General features: G+C 38.9%; 1 protein-coding gene across 2 annotated transcripts; it reads right to left on the reverse strand.

Annotated features, from left to right (window-relative positions):
• Window positions 1–625: 625 nt before the first annotated feature.
• LOC111325239 (uncharacterized) lies at window positions 626–8,994 on the reverse strand. Of its 2 annotated transcripts, none has more exons than XM_088729891.1 (7): window positions 6,377–8,994; window positions 4,865–5,124; window positions 4,049–4,178; window positions 3,533–3,640; window positions 2,534–2,712; window positions 1,480–1,810; window positions 626–1,131 (listed from the first exon to the last, which is right to left on the reverse strand). In XM_088729891.1, exons 1-7 carry the CDS (start codon window positions 6,441–6,443, stop codon window positions 1,088–1,090), a joined length of 1,119 nt encoding a protein of 372 aa, XP_088586017.1. In that variant the 5' UTR covers window positions 6,444–8,994; the 3' UTR covers window positions 626–1,087. The 2 variants fall into 2 exon arrangements, with proteins under 2 accessions (XP_088586017.1, XP_088586016.1); XM_088729890.1 differs by having other exon boundaries at window positions 4,865–5,127.
• Between the last annotated feature and the right edge of the window lie 8,700 nt (window positions 8,995–17,694).

Below are 17,694 nucleotides of genomic sequence, written 5' to 3' on the forward strand. Positions count from 1 at the left end.
TGTGTACATTCGTTGAAGACCAAAGATACCAGTCTTACCAAATAGTTAGTTGGAATATTATGCACATACCTGAGATTTATCTAAGTACTTATCACACATTTTTAATACTTTTATTGGTTATTTCATGCATTACTATCCTGTTTATTCAGTTTTATAACTGTAAGAGAGTTCTTAATAAACTACAAATAATAACAATTATGTAGTAAGGTAACGAGAATAAAGTAAATGAACGCAATTAAAGAACCTCTCGATTGTGTATAACAGTTTTGTTTGAGAGCTCATACGTCCAGAAATATGGCAGATGAATTCATACTTTGAGTTGTTGACTGAATTACGACTGATTTCATGGTACACGTGTGAAGAGGTTATTCCGCTCACTAACTTTTAGTTTAAAATCTGTAATACAGGGGTTGTACCTCATCCCCCATAATTCCTCTTTACTGTTTAAAGTTTTCACTTGATTTCAAAAGAAGAGAAGCTAAACAAAGTCATATCACACTTTCCTCCAAAAGAGAAAGCTTTCCATGGGTTCAAGACCATTACGCAAAAACTATGACCTTTAACCGTGAAGTCTGACAACCGAGTGAGTGTGGTCCTGAACAGGACTGTTGTGCGTAGTGGTGACTGACATTTGGGAAACTTTATTATTACTTTCGGGTTTAAACCGTTTACTGTACAAATTGTAATCTTAATTCTTCAACTATGGATACAGCAATTTCCAATTGAGTGTAGAAAGTAATCCAAGATTACATTGGTATTGCTTTATTTCGTTTTGTGATTTTTCCAAAAAAACTTGCACAACTTAAAACAATCACAACTTGGTCGCCCGCTTTTTGCCAAGCTTTAGGCAGTTTTTTTATTTTACTTTGAGTTCTCATTGACTCTTCAAGTTATTTTCCCCTTCTTTTGATTGGCCATTGTGATTATTTTGGTTTCGGTTTTACTAAACTCAATAGAAAAGCGCTCTGAAATCCAAAGGATCATGTTCTCCATGACAAGTTTAAAGCGAACACAAAAATATTTTCTATAACAGTAAAGACGTTCTCGCAGAAAAAAGGCCTCGCTCAGCCTTTTATATGATTTCCTGTCAGCGAACAAACACGGCAAGCACGTCTGCGATGCCTACATTTTCTGTGAGATAAAATGATAACAGAGGCTTTTTCAAGTGTGTGGCCCTTCGATTTTTAAAAAGGGAGTGAGTGGGAAAGGTGAGAGTGGGGAGGGGGGGAGGGGGGAGAGGGGGAAGGGGGGCAGGGGGGAACGAGGGCGGTTGAATTCTATTGAGTTGTTTACTTGCTACTTTAAGACGACCACCAACGTTTATACCATTGTAGGGAGAAAAAGAACTGCTCACGAGGTGACGAAATCTGGTGCCACGAATAGCATGGGGTGAAGCAATACATATAAAACAGCATTTTTTAGCTATTCGTACCCTGTCAAAACAATAAAAAACAGAAATTATTTAAAGATCAAGCTTACCGTAATCTTCCATAAGTGACCCCAGTTGCTTTCGGCTGTATTGGATGTTAGGCTGGGGTGCTCGTTTGTCCCATGGACATACTTGGTGACTTGAAGCAACCAACCAACCGATATCCGTTGCACAACCAGAGTAAGGCCCAGTTATTTCAAAGAAGCGATCAGGAACTATGGGACCCAGAAGGCCGAAATGTAGGCCTGAGAACAGTTTGAGATCGCTCCATGGCGAGTAAAGAAGGTTTTCTTGTGAAAACCAATCTAAGTTGTTTGTACCTGTGGCATTGAACTTGAGGGAGATGACTTGTTGACCATCCTTGTACAAAACGATGCGAGCCTAAGGTCGAAGTTAAAATCGACTTACATTAACCCTTCATAAAATAAACAGTTTTTGTTAACTTGAACATTACGATATCACAAAAACTTGATTAAATTTTCCAAGTTAAAGGATCTTTATACCTTTTACCCGTTTTAATTCCATTCGTTATTTTCAACTTCTAAAAAAGTCCACAATTTTCATTGTCATCCTGACTGGGAAAGGTTATTCCCTTGTTAAGTTCCTATATGCCTTTGACAGTTCTTGCGCTCAGCAATATTCCAATCCTTACCCAGATGTAATAAAGTATAGCTAAGTGTATTAGATTTGTCCTTACTATCAAAGAAATTTTATTAGGAAACAGCTCTTGTTATCATGCTCGTCCTTTAGTGTTTTGTAGCTTTTTAGTAGCTACAAGACCACAGAAAGAAGTAACAAAGAAGTAAAGAAAGTTTTAGGAAGCATACGTAGGAGTGAAGTACAAGAGATTTAGTATTTAGCGTTTGCCAAACTGTCTGGCACATGTTACATGTTGATATGAAAACCAGGCGAAAAACTTTGAGTTGTAACTACATGTCAACCTGGTAAAATATGAAGTTGTGGCAGCTTTGACATGAATCAAGTAACAATCAAGGTTTTCAGTTGGCAGCGACTTTGATGCGCCTCTGTCACGGGGATTACGAAGGCTCTTTCAATACCAAGCGTCCTTTGCAGCTAATAAAGCTCGTGTACCACTTTCCTCACCTCTTTAGGGTCAAAATATTCCCAGTCCATTACAATACGATTCTTGTAATGAGTTGGATAAGCAGACGTTATGTCGAAGGTTTCGTTGAGATTTTCATGATAGAGGGACGGTGACAACCAAATTTCACCAAGGTGGGGTGGAGAAAGGCCACTAACAACTTTAAATACCATCGTCCAGCCTGTGAAGTGACAATTTTACCAGACAGAGATTTTAAAAATTATGTCATCTCGAAAAAGCTCCAAATACCTAACGATCACAGTAGAAAACAAAAAGGAATCAGTGATCTAATCCAACAGCAGAGATGAACAACCACGGGTGATGTATAAAGAGGAAAGGGAAGTCTCACCAAAGTGGAAAGGATGCAAAAATCCATTTAAAACGAATGGGTGATTCAGCAATTCAAGACGCATGCGTGTGCACGGACTAAAAGCCATTCACGGAATCTCCATGTGGCATCGACCAGACTCTTCAATGTTATATTTACACTAAGGGAAAACTCAAGACCGAAGGCAGCCTCGAAACAGACTAAGATAGACGTTTTTCTTCATCGTTTCATATTCTAACCTGTACTAAACAGACAAACTAAACTGGTTAACAGCTAATTATAACATAACCAAAGTAAAGTGCGGGCTCTGATTGGTCAATTTAGCGTCCCCCATTTGCCCATGGGTGTACGCTGCTGACGCGAGCAAATGCAAAGACTATTTTTCCGCGCGCGCTTGTTTTTTCTGGTCGCGTAAGATTTGTTAAATAAAAGGGAACTCTTTAGCTACAATGTATCAATGTTATGATATAAAACAAATGGTAAACACCACAGCGTACACTATTGAGTTATGGATGCACTTGGGAGGTTTGCTAAGCACTCAAGAAGCTAGAGTCGCTCTCGGCTATCGCCTCGAGCGACTCTTACGCTTCTTTCGTGCTTAGCAACCTCCCGCGTGCATCCATAACTCAATAGTGTACGCTGTGGTGTTTACCATTTGTTAACTTTAAGATACCTTCTCCATCACTTGTTTGATCACAGTACACAGGAAAAGGTCCCTCGTCATGATGGGATATATTATAGACTCCGGTTATGCTGGGTGCATCAGAACATCTATGAATGTCTGAGAAAAAAAATTTTAAATCGAATAAGTTCAACGGAGAAAAAATAAATAGAGGCTGCGTCCCTAACGATTTAAGCACGTCATAGCAAGCGGAAATAAACGGAATTATATCCTTTAGATATAACATAAGAAGATGATGAAGCCAAGTTAGTATGTAATGAAGATCCACGCTTTTATTCAAATCAAATTTGCCTGTTAACTATTAGCAGTCAAGCAGTCTGAAGCTCATGAATATGCGCTCATGGAATATACCTTAAACGTTTTGGACTTGGAAGGAACGATCTCAGTATGAGTTTCTATCCGTCTTGATTACAAAGACTGTTTTTCCTTTTTTTTTTAAAAGTCTTGAAGTCGTTGTGTTTTTTTTTTTTAATAATAGCAATGACCCAAGCAGAGAAGTATACGCACGTTCTTTGGCAGCTGGTTTGTTGGAGTTTAATGACATCGGCGTGACCTTTTTCCTACAACGGTATCCTTTGCTAGTGTAGCCCGGTTGGCAAGTCATATTCTTCCTGCAAGGATCAGTGTTGCATGGACTCTGACGATACAAGAAAAAGAATGTTCTCAAAGAACCCTTCTTTAACAGACCAGTCACTATCTACCGCCAGGCACAAGGGGGGTGAAGGATTGGTCGTCGACAAAAGAGTATAAGAGGGGGGTACTATATAGAAAAGTGGCTGGTAATTAACTGTAAATGAGGGAGGGGGATCATAAGAATGTATCAGAGCCTCAGGGGGGAAAAAGGTAAATGATAACGTGATGCTACCGAAATTCCCTCAAAGATCGTCTTTTTGGTCAACGGTGCCATAACCTTGGGTGCAGCACAACATCTCTGTAAGCGTGCTTTTCTGTAGTTAAAGACACTGGTTCGACGTAACATTAACGAGTGGTAGTTTATAGATGCCAGATTTGTGCACCATAACTGGTACGGTGTACCTTAAAGTGATAAATTTCTTTACAATGATCCGAGAATGAGTATATCTAGATGGCAAAATTTAGTTTTTGAGTTGCTGTATTACACTCAAGGCTACATTTCTGAACACCACTTAGGTGGTGAGCTCTCCATCAATTGCTTACGCTTCGAGTGGCAGCTAGCTTTGGTAAGACACTTTTTTTATGACGCGAGGATGTCCACTTATAACGGAACCTACTTTGTTTTTCAAAGTAACATAAAAAGAAACATTCCAGTTGACTCCCTAGTCCCTAGATCACGGACGAACAGACCTTGGTTCTATGGTAGGTAAATCCTATCCGCTGAACCAAATCTCCTGGATGTAGAACGTCATTGGAGTCGCTGATCATACACAGGTATTGGTTGCTTTGTTCCAGCAGTCCAACATTATAAGACAAGCAATTGGGCTCAAGGAAACATCGGATGCTGCAGACATCTTCTATCGCTATATCTATTCTTATTATAACATGATTGAGGAGAACCTTGTCTTTCACTGGTTCGGAATAAAACAGTTGTCTGCATTCTTCTTCAGCTGCTAAGAAATGAACTTTCGATCGGTAAATAAGGCAACTAAGGTAGTCTGTTAGCGACTAAGATTTTTCACACTATGTCATCGGGCCACCATGTACCTTTTTTTAAAATTGTTCGACATTCAACGCCGAAGCGGGAGAAAGTATTCCAATGGTCGAACAGAAAGCACCTTTTTTAGATTTATTTTGCTTTGTTTGTTTTTTATTTACAAGCTGGATGAACGTAACAAGGTGTCAGTGTATGTTTTCAGTACTCCTACCTTTCGAGGGAGAGTAAGATAGCAATGCAGAAAATACGAAAACAAGCTATACTTAATGTTAGAAAATAATTTGGTCGTATCAACTAAGCTGATACTGTAAATTTGCCACCGTAATGGGTTTCTAAAGCTGACGTTCCAGGCGTTTACTCGAATAGACGATTTCTTGAGAACAACTGTCGATCTACGCACGTTTAAAAGTTCTGTATTTCTCCTTTGCCCTCCGCAAAAATCAAACGTTGGAAATTCGAGTGTTTTCCTAAATTTGGATCTTTCCGCAGTTTTCCAAGTTCCGTTACTTTTTTGCATTTTTCCTTTGGCTTTTGCACTCATTTGTTATGAGAACTCATCAAATTCTGCACTTTCTGGCAGAGGTCTCCTCAGATCGAATCGAACCCTCAGTGCCGCAGGAGATTTCAAGTTCGGAACCGTCAGAAAAATTAAGCACTCTCAGTATCATTAAAGTGAAATGTACTTTGCTATGGAAGTTTCCCTTGTTTGTCGTGTGAAATTTTGATCAATTCCGTGGTGATACTTGTGGCGGCTCTAAGGAACGCTTGTCGTAATCAAATTGAGACTATGTTTTGTTTTTTTTTTGCCTAATAAAATAGATGAGACAACCGACTTCTTAACTTTCATTAGAACTGAATTACGTGGACTGAGTCATCTTAAACAGCGAAGGAAGTTCGTGTTGCATTCATTCTGTTGGGGCTTTTTAAATGACCGCAGTTTCTCGTTTTCGATTCTTCCTCGGTCGAAATTTTCTACTGACGTCAGGCCAATACCAGCTGCAGCTTTTTTTAAGAAACACTATCTCTCTGTCATGCAATTGCAAACGGCAGCAATAACTGACAACATATGGAATTAGCAAGAATCTCACTAAAAATTGCCGTGTCACTTTTGGCGCCTTACGTATAAAGGTACGCCGTAGCAAAAACTAGAGCGCATTTAAATTGTGTCCCCTATGAAATAAGTTAATTTTACTATATATCGATACCTCCACTCATTGTCATGTAGAAGTGATACAGAGCCAGCCATATCAGCTTTGCACTCATTGTCGTCATTGCTGTTTTGGATAAGTTCTTCCAACGATCGCACTCCAACCAGTTCTGTTTGAGTAAATGTCTTTGACTGTCTTAGCGTCTTCAATAAACTTAAAAGCCCAACTCGTATGGAGGAATACCAACAGTGCAATTGAACTAAAAACGAAAATAATATTGCAGCTGCCGCATTTTATTTTCATTCGTTTGCGAGCGTAATATCGAGTTAAGTTTCCTTCTTTTTCTTTTTTGAGTATGGCAATTTATGTCTGAAAATGAATTTAAAACAAAGGTGATGAACATTTGCTTCAAATAAATTGAGACTAAAAGAAAACCACCTGCCAATAGCATTTTATATTATGTAAAATCGAGAGTATTCCGAATCCAAACTTTTGAAACTCTGTGTTCTTGCGGCTGTTCCAAGATTGGATAACGCTCCCCACTGGATAAATCGATCCACTGGAGAGCGTTGTGCCGGTTTTTTCCATCACCTATCCGCTGGATACGGTTATCCTCTTTTTGCACGACTGGGCCCTGGAGAGTCAGTTTGACTTCTTCCGACGGAAATTCAAAAAATACTTTAGGAAAATTGATAAGTTGACTTTTGTCGCCTGCTGTTTCCTCAAGTTTACTGAACTTTAGAGTTTATTCTCGGCCAATGTTTAAGTCGAGTTTTCTTGAAATTGGACAAAACTAAAGGTGAACCCAATGATGTTGTTTAAAATGTTTCAGTTTCTCTATCCCTGAGATATTGCGTGCGATACTCCAAAAACTGACGGGTAGTTAAACATTATTTTAAAATTATTACTTTTCAAAAAAATATCCACAGAGCGCCGATTTTCCACCTTCTATTACATTCCAATGAAAAACGGTGTTTATTTAAAAAGTCGCCGAACAAAACTTCCCTTATACCTTAGGTAGTTCGACGAGAAAGACACAGAGTACAAAGTTAATTAAAACTGCTTGTTTAATTCCGGTTTGAAATAAAACACTGGTTCGTTAAGACGACAAAAAAACCCAAAACAAAACATAAAAACACGAGCCTGCTGGAACCAGGGAATTGCTTCACGCAGTGAAGATAAAATTTGTCGCAGAAAGGAATTCTATTAAAAAAAGAAACATTATTATCTGTTGATGTTTCAAAAACAGGGGTGAAAGAAATATTGTCGTGCATCCCTGCTGAATTTGAACTGGTAATAGGACCGAGTGGAGCCCAATTAGGTCTGTAATCATACCAGGGATTAACAGAATTAGACGACCGCAAAGCGATCGTCTGATTGGTCTGTCAGTCACGAGTATGTTTCCAGACTGAATTCAACGACACGAAGTCTTGTTATCAATTAATCATAACAAGTACAAATTGCGAAATATCTTCGGTAAAGACAATGTCTAGAATAAAAAAACCTCTATCTAGGAAATTCCCCAGTTTTATTTTTTTTCAAAGAATAATTGGTTGTTGCTATGGTTATTATGATCAATTCTGCGATTGATGGATCTAGCTGAATGGACTTAGTATCAATGGCTGCTTTAACTGTCCGATTACATGGTGCCCGATTACAAAACACCTGTCCGATTTCAACTCTGCAGAATAATTAGTGAAAAATGAAGCAGCTAATGCACCAATCACATTTGAGGAAATTGTAATGATTATGATGAAGTTTAGTAATGCGAGTGCATGCATTTCGCTTTGTTATTTGTGGGCGGGAACACAGGCTGTCAATCTAAAAACTTAGACACCCCAGACCCCTACGGCCAACAGGTCATGCTCAAGTAAAATGGTATAGTTACAATAGTTAAACTATATATTATCAGTCAAGGATTCGACCAGAAATACTCTTTGTCTTTTTTTCTTTCTTCGTCACGAAAAAAACCAATCGATCGCAAAACAAAGTATCAAAACACAGAGCATGAAAAGCTTGAACGATGAATTCTAGGTTTAGGTCAACGACTCTGTATCAACGCCCGTATTCATTTAGCGGATTCGAAAATCGGCCTGTGTTTAACTGAATGGGTCTAGCCTATAATTTAAAACTTAATAAGTTCCACACAGGTTGTTAAAATGGTGCTAAATACAAATGTACGTATGAGGTATTGCACGTATGACGCGTCTTGGGTGAGTGCTACGCACGCTACAATAACTATATCAATGCCTGTTCGAATCTTGCACTTCTCTGCGCTCAGGAAAAAAAAAAGTTTCTCAGCGGTTGAAAAGAGTGAGACAGCTGGCAAGCGTTTCCCTAATCTATAACAGGATTTCTCTGGTTTCCTAATCGCTTCCAATTAGCCATCAACTCGCGTCTGCAAGTACTCCCTTTTTTTCAAATCTTTGTTATTTTTCAGCAACTAAAATTTCCCCCCAAACGGCTCTTTGTACCCGATTGCCGGACGGCTGCTGCGATTCGCTTTCGATTATCGTCTACGCTCCCTTCGCGCGACAACTTTCTCGTGTCACGTGAGCCTGTACCAGGCCTATACCCTACGCCTTCATCAAATCCAACGGTACAAGATATAGCCTGGGTAGTAGAATTGTCGCTTTGTCCATTAACGTCATGTCCTTTGCGACTACCCTGGATGACGCCGCGTGTTTTCATTGCGTAGAAGACTTGGGTCTATGTGGAGGTTCGCGGAGATATGGGTTTGTTTTATTACAACAGAGGTTTGTGTTCGCTCTAGTGAGTATGCCTTTAAAGGTTCGTTTGATCATTTATACATAGTAAAGTATTCTGATTCGAAACGACCTGAAGTAGCATGAGTTTGAATCGAGTGGAATTTACATTTGTCTGGAATCGACTTTGAATTGTATCGTAAAGAATTTTATCGAAACGACTTTGTATCGAAACGACCGGATTCTCGCGCTAGCATGAACACATTCTCAAGTTTTCAAGCTAGCTTTGGGTACAAATTTAGAGCATTCCAGCCGGTGAGTAACATTTGCATTCGCGTTTTCCAGCCTCAAACAGAATCGTGAATTAACGGCGGATATTTTTTTTCTGTTTACATCCTATAGTGGTATTTGGCACCATAGTTAGTCCCCTCTACTAACTATGACTATGTTAGCACCAAAAAATAGTGCAACTTTATTTTAGCAAGTGAGGTTGACGGAAAAGCCTCGACGTTTTTAATTTTTTTCACCACAACGTAGGACTTCTTTAGTTTAAACATTTCTGACATCTGCCTCGACTGCAATGTAGCGACAACTTTTACAACCATCCTTAAAAGACTAAAGATAGTGTGAAGGAAATTCGAATTAAAAATAAAAGCAGGATTTCCTTCAGAACGAACGAAAAACTTTTCGCAAAATTTGGCCTCTAAAGGTATAAACTAATTCAAGACCTGATTAATTCGCTGGAATGGCGTTCGGTTATTTTTCTATTTACCAGCTTCCTTCGATATTGCTGGTGCTTCTTGACCTCAGCGCCGCCTTTGATAGGGCTGAGCACTCGGTCCTTTTATCTCGCTTAAGTAACAGTTTTGGGATATGAGATACTGCACTACGTTGGTTTAGGTCATACCTATCTGACCGATCCCAGCGCGTTTCACTTGATGGTAAAGTTTCTGGCAAATTTCAATTAATATATGGCGTTCCTCAAGGGTCGTGCTTAGGGCCATCACTGCTCACACTATATGTAAGTAAACTATTTAATATTATAAACGATCACTTGCCACATGTCCACACGTATGCTGATGACACGCAGTTATAGCTAGCGTTTAAACCTGATTCTGCAGTGAACGCTCTTGATGCTGTTAATGCAATGGAACTTTGTATTCGCGACTTAAGAACCTGGATGCTCCATGATAAACTCAAATTAAATGACGACAAAACTGAATTTATATTAATTGGAACAAGACAACAGTTGGTAAAGGTTGATGGGATCTACCTGTGTGTAGGTGACTCGAAGGTTTTCCCAGTGAAATCAGCAAAGAACCTTGGCACATGGATAGACAGTAATCTTAACCTGAAGATCAATGTTAACAATACCTGCAAAGCTGCCTATCATCATCTGACGAATGTACGACGCATTAGGAAATACTTAGATGAGAAAGCATCACAAACATTGAAACATGCTTTAGTAATCGGACGGATAGATTACTGTAATAGTATTTTATATGGTTTACCAGCTAGAGAATTATCCAAGCTCCAACGCCTTCAAAATTCGGCAGCAAGGATTATTTTTAATATCCCAAAGATGTGTCACATCACACCAGTTCTACGAGCACTGCATTGGTTACCTGTTCAGTTTAGAATACAGTTCAAATTTATCATTATCACTTTCAAAGCGATTAATGGACATGGTCCAATCTATTTACAAGATCTTGTTAAGTTGCAGCAGAATGGACCATACATCTTAAGATCTAGTAATAAGGGTCTCATGCTGCAAGCACCAAATTCCATAACAAAGAAAACATTAGGCGATCGTGCTTATATATGTGTAGCACTTAAACTTTGGAACAGTCTTCCTTATAAAGTGCGTAACGAGACTGATTTTAGTAAATTTAAAATTTTACTAAAGACCTTTTAATTTAGCCTTTAATTAGGATTGAATTGTGCATGGTTTAATAGTTTTTTACAATTTAGATAAGGTTTTTATTAGCTTTGCAAATTTGATAAGGGTCTTACTGTAATTTTTTATTTGATGTAATTTTATATTCTATAATTGTTATGCGCATTTGATTATATGTAAATGGAATTTGCGCACCACAAATATTAAACTATTATTATTATTCGCCTTAAAGGAGGCAAAATGGAATAGCTTCAGTTGCAATTTAATCTGTTTACAGTAGACATGTTTATTATCTAAATGTGCCTCAAGTTGACATGTTAATAATAATAACAAATAATAATAATTTAGCAATAATTTCTATAAAATCCTCTACAATACAAAATTTTAACAGGGTAAAAAAGGATCCAAAATAACTCACTTTCGGCTCACATCTACTCTTCTTTTTTAATGTCAAAGTGTCTGGAAAACTACTTTTTTAAATAACGGAGTCAAATCTGAACAGATTCAAAGTCTAATAATCTGATGAGTAAAAGCATATCTAAAACTATACAGAAAAGAGAAAGGTGAATGGCAAATCTAGAACCCTAAATACAAGGCTGCTAAAAATCATTAAACAATGTCAATGGCTCCCTCGGCAGCTGCGATTTCAACGTCATAATTGTTGTTGTCATGCACAGCGCGGCGCTTCACCCGCGATCCTCGAAGGCAAACTAAGGCCGACCGAAGGAGGGCAAAGGATGTCTTTGCTCGGATCCAGGAAATTTTTTGCGAGTATCGTTCCCCTTTCTTGGCGGCTATCAGCTCGGCCAATCGGCTGTGGTATCTTATACATTCCATCCCCATACCTCCTTGTAAATACAAGCGGCGTGAACGAACCATGCTCAACATCCAACACTCTTCTTGAGTACAGTATTATAATAATAATAATAATAATAATAATAATACAGCATTTGTATTAAATTCGTGGGTGTTTTCGAAGCTTGCCAACACCTTTCCGCCCGCCGCTTTTGCCGCTTTGCATACCTAATTTCATCAGTCATCCATGGAGCAGAGGGTCCAGCGCGAATTTCTTTTGTCTTGACAGGAGCATGACGATCCAACAATGCTTGCAAGGTGTTATGAAATTGCAAAACAAGCTCTTCAAGGTTGTCAGACGGGCGATGAAACAAATCACTGTCAATAATGTCAAGCTTGAAAGAAGCGGCATCAATAGCACGTATTTTCCTAAATGAAACAGAAGAAATAGACGAGGGTGACTTGGCCACTCTCAATTAACAGACCACAGGTAAATGATCCGATACAGGGAAGTCAGTAAATGGAGCCCCGCAGATGAAACTGTCAGAATTCCGGGTAATAACCAGATCCAATGCATGACCCTGATCATGTGTAAAAACGTTTACATGCTGAGTAAAGGAAATGGACTCCAGTAACTCGAGGAAACAACAAGCAGAAGAATCATTAGGATCGTCGACATGAACGTTGAAGTCGCCAGTTAAACAAAGTGGCTCAGGCGACAAGATGATCGATTCAAGGTAGACTCCAAACTCATCCAGAAACGCGGATATAGTAGCAGGGTGGGACGAAGAATAAGATGGTCGATAAACAATAACAAGTATAGACCGCAAAGACTCGTTAAATAATAAATATTCTGCAAATTCAAAAGATGGCTTGGAACCAGAAGAAATATTCGAAACATGAATGCCATCCCTGAATAAGAGACCAATGCTACCACCCTTCCTCGGGCAGTGAACAAAATTATATCCACCAGGCGTAATCTCCTTGCACACCGCCGAGTCATTAAGCGAAAGCCAAGTTTCAGTTACAGCGAACACGTCCGCTTTACGTTCACAGACGTAGTCAAAGAAGAGAGTAGATTTATTCTTGGGCGAACGAGCATTCAAAGTACATAAGGTCAACTGGACTTGAATTGGCGTGGCCGTAGATGAAACGCATCTGATCTCAGCGAGGTTCGAAATGTTTCGACAACGATAGGCATTCGATAAACGACAACACCGGCGATCACTGATCCTTTAAGGAATAAACTGAAAATCATCAGGACCAGGATTGGCATTAATGTCACCACTGACAACCAAACGGATGAGATTAAAGGTAGAAATCGAATTCGATTAACGACTGATTGACAACGTACAGGAAAAAGCCAAGGTGTCCTGCACGCCTAAATCCAAGATGGCAAGTCCGATACATCAGCAATGAGTTGAAGTGACAACGATTTGCACTTCCAAAAATAGGAAGACCAAATCTTCGAGAAAGCCAAACGTCAGATAAATCCAATCGACTAGTATACAGCAAGCCATAAGAACTAAAATCCATAAGAAAAATAAGAAATAGAGCAAAAACAGCGGAGCCGGTAAAAACGTGACCGACCGCCATTGTGCATGTACTAACTATGATCACACCATATGACGACTTTGAATGTGTCAAACATCCTTCGTGCACTTCTGTGAACCTGGCCACCGAAGGCAACAAGTGGTGTGCGTTGTTGTCATCTAACAAGTTCAACGACCCCGAAGAATACAAAGAAAACAAAACTTCGCATCACTATTACTTTGCGGTAATAATTTTTTTTGCGCCGCGTTACCCGCCGGTCTGGTTCAGTTGGTGGAAAGCGTTCAGATGTCTGCACTGAGAATCATATTTCCAGATTGCTCTTATGAGTCTGCACTCGTGAGCTGTGGCTTGCCTACTCTGTTGGCGCGCCATGATGAGGCTTGCAGGCGTTTTATATCTAACATCAAGGAGTCCGGCTTCCTTGCACACCTGCTACCACACCCCACGAATGTCGCCCATGGGTACGGGTTGAGGTCCGGTTTTTCCTGTTCTCAATTCTGCTTCGTCAGAACAGACCGCCTTAGTAAGTTCGTTACTCACAGTTACAATAGGGCGTAATTGTTTTTGCTTGTTATGCCAAGTGTATCGTGTTCTGTGTAGAATTGAATGAATTTTATTACTACCAAAGGGTTAAATAAACTGATTATTATCACTATTGTTATTATTATTATTATTATTATTATTATTATCATTAACGGCAATAATTTACTTTTCATTTTCCTTTGAAGTCCCCTTGTCATCGCCAGAAATCGAGGACATTTTGCTCCCGCATTCATTGGTCAGCGGATTGCAGTCAGATGAAAACAAAGATAGTGGTTAGGACAAGTCCCATATTAAATATTGAGCGATTTAAGCTCTGTGGACCTTCTTTATGGAGAAAAAGCAAAAAAAAAAAACAAGCAACTGAACATATCTCTTGGTGTTTTTAAGGCTGAGCGACTTATAGCAATTTGCTGTCTGATGTAATGCAAGGGACAATCTGTACTAAGATTCAATGTCCATTCAAACTGGCTTTATTTGTAATCGTCTACGGATGTCAGACGTTTTGGAAATTGTAGCTTAAACCACTTGCATTAAATAATGGGAAGATCTAGGCAAATCTTACTTGAAAAGGGCAATTTCTCTCAGTTGAAAACGCAGTTCGACGAACGTACTATACAGATCTCATTGATCTGCTTCCTAATTTTCGCGCGAGAAAATAAATTTATTCAAGGCTCTACTTTAGTATGAGAGGGTCTGGATTGAGTTTATTTCCCGTCAAACATTGCTGAATGAGGAAAACGAATATGACGACTGAAGGTTTCGGTAAAGACTTGCTTCCATATCTCAAAGTGCCCTTGGACGTGAGGTGCCTGGGAATGAAATTAAATCACTGGAATATAATTGGAGCCGAACTACCGACGATTTACGACTCCGAACGTTCCCTGTTCTTGCTTTGCACAAATTTTAAGTCTAATTCGTGTGTGTTTTGAGTCAAGAGAAAACATCTGGCTTAGCAAACATCACATCCAGCATAATTCTGTCGCTTAAGGTTTATTTTCGCCGATAAAAAAAGAAATCAAAGACATGAAACCTCAAGGGCGGTTTCAGCTATGGAAACGAGTAGTTGCACGAAGGATTTGCTTTGTTTCTATATCTCAAACCGCCCTATTCACGAAGCCTATTTAAAAGTTTTTGAAAGTCAAATTAGAGTAGTTCTATAGTGACCGGAAGACTTGACTTAAATAGAAGTGGAATGTTCAGCTTCCATTTTCAAAGCTTTGTTTTATTGCAGGTCTCGCATTTCCAAGACTTGTTAGATTCTGCAGCCCAGGGTGGTATGTTAACACACTTCAGGTGCCACCAGTCATTGCAGTGGTGACATTGTACATAGGCGTCACCAGTAGGAGGAGTAGGGGAGGGGATATGATTGATCTGGCGCGCGGCAGAAAACTCAGTGATAAACAATAAAGACAATAGAGTGTTTATGTCTCGGAACTATCGGTCTGATAGTTGCCCCTTGGAAATTTGATGTTCTTAAATCTGGCATATTTGTTTTAAGAACATCAAACTTCCGCGGGGCAACCATCAGCTGATAGTTCCTCAACAGAAACACTCTATTGTTTAAATATCCTCCAACAAAACCATGGAAGAGGTATAGAACAGAACTTTGACAGACCAGACCCTCTATAGAATGAAGCTATTTCTAAAGTAGCACTTTGAGGAGTTCCACTCTGCTCTGAATTTTCTACTTGAGATGTATTGATATGTTAACACCAGTTCTTGTCTTTTTCAACTTCTTTACTCCTAGTACCACAAAATAAGTGTTTTAGATTATTTTTGAATATTCCTTTTTGAGTTAAGTGTTCTTTGTACAAGTACAACTTACAACCAATCATATGTATGAATTAGAACAAGAACAAGTGACACTTGAATAAGGTATTCACATACTATTTACTTGTCAATGATTATTTCTTGTTTTATTTCTGCTAAAATGAAGATGGGTGTTGTTGATCACCCCCTCCCCCCCCCCCGCCAAAAAAAAGAATTGAAAACTTTTTGGGAAATTTTATCATGATTAATGATTACTGAGTAACCCATACCTGCAGTTTCATTTCTTTTCTCTTTTTTTTCTAACTTTCTTCCTGTCCTTTCCATTTCGACAGTCTACTGCTGCCCTAGATACCACTTTGACCCACCTAGGGAACTACAAAAACCGTATTGTGCAAAGTTGGCAAGCATTCAGTCTTAAAGAGGTAAATAATTGTTAAGACGCTTGACCTAACATCGTTGACCTAACAGGTTAAATCTTCCAAAATGGGGAAGGAAGTTATACACTTTTACGCTTTGAAAATATCCTGGCTAACTGTTTTTTTAGCCTGAACGAACTAAATGTAAGTTGGGTCGCCTCGTAAGATGCACATTCGGACACATTTTATCTTTGTGTTCAACTAAAGCCAGAATTTTGTTCAGAGTTCGTAACAGGTTTTTGCTACCCTACATCAAAACTCAGAGGTTTTGAGATGCTATGTGAAGAGTTTCGTATCCTGTCGAAGAGCCCAGCGAAATGACTCAGGCCGAGGCTCGAACCCAAACTATATGATTAGTGCACTATGCTACAGTGACTCGCTGAAAAGAGAATGTTTGTGCGCTTGTAAAGTTGTTGCCCGGCAATGCTGAGTTCTCAAGTTGTTATAAATGTTATACTCTGCGTATTTACACAGGACCTTCTCAGCTAAGAAAGCAACACACTTCTCTGTTTCTAATTAGCATCGGAGTAACACAGGTCACTATTTGGCTGGTTTTTCCATGAAATTCTTAAACTCCTAGAGTTCATAAAAATGAAACTTTTCCCTATAATATCCATACATTATCCAGTAACAGATAATGAGAATACTCAAACTTAGGACGTAAGAATTGTTATCTTGATCTAACAGCGAATTGTCGCTGCTAGTGCATATTTAGGAACAATAACAGAATAAAAAACGCGCAATAAAGGACTGAGTTAAAACATTAAAAGCATACGAGTAAAATCAATAAAAATATTAAAAAGCAATTCAAATAATTACCCACCTTAATAAAAGATACTTTTTTGTGTAACTGTAGGCTCGTGTAGCACTTTATACTAATGGAACAGAAGTCTTGTCAATCATATTCAATGCCATAGGGACAGCACACTTGGATTGGTTTTCACAAAAAAATCTTATTCAATCACCATGGACTGGTGATTGAATAAGATCAAGATCAAGCAATCAAGAAAGCGACGCACATATTACCCTTTCACATAGATGGCCACTTTGGGGTGCGCAGCTTCGAAATTGATGCCCAGTACGGGGATGTAAGCAAGACTCTGGGTGGCTTGTAATCAATGGACCTTACTGTGACTGGGAGAAAAGAACTGGTGTTGTTCCAGGAATACTCTTCAGCAAGAAAACTCACAATATCACATGGAATGATAATCGAGATAGAAATTGATTTTTTTAAATCTTAGAGTACCTCAGTTAATGTTTGCTAGTGTTGTTTTTGTTTAATGTTCCGAGGCGTCGTGAACAACCCAATTGAATGGTTTCGTAGCCGTTTTTTCAATTCTAAAATTAATGGCCACGGAGATATAAATACCTGAAGCAAACTTTCTCTTCGGGTTTTGTGATATGTGTCGATTATCCAATCGACGTTGTCCTGGGATTATTTGACAATGTCAAGATTTTATAGTCACTTAGTAATATCATCTTTTTCGATAAACAGCGTGTTAAACAGTGACATTTTCAGAAAACGTTTCTACTCACTGTCATTCTGGGGTTGAGGTATTTTATCATAATGTTAATTAGAAGGACAGAAACTTGAAACTCCAGAGAAAGTCTTGGAATAATGGTAGGAGTCAACTGTTTATAATCTCAGAAATGCCGACAAAGCTGAAGCAAACTTATTAATCTTAAATCTAGTAC

The sequence above is a fragment of the Stylophora pistillata genome, chromosome 8, assembly GCF_964205215.1.
Source record: "Stylophora pistillata chromosome 8, jaStyPist1.2, whole genome shotgun sequence".
In the NCBI taxonomy this organism is placed as follows: Eukaryota; Metazoa; Cnidaria; class Anthozoa; order Scleractinia; family Pocilloporidae; genus Stylophora; species Stylophora pistillata.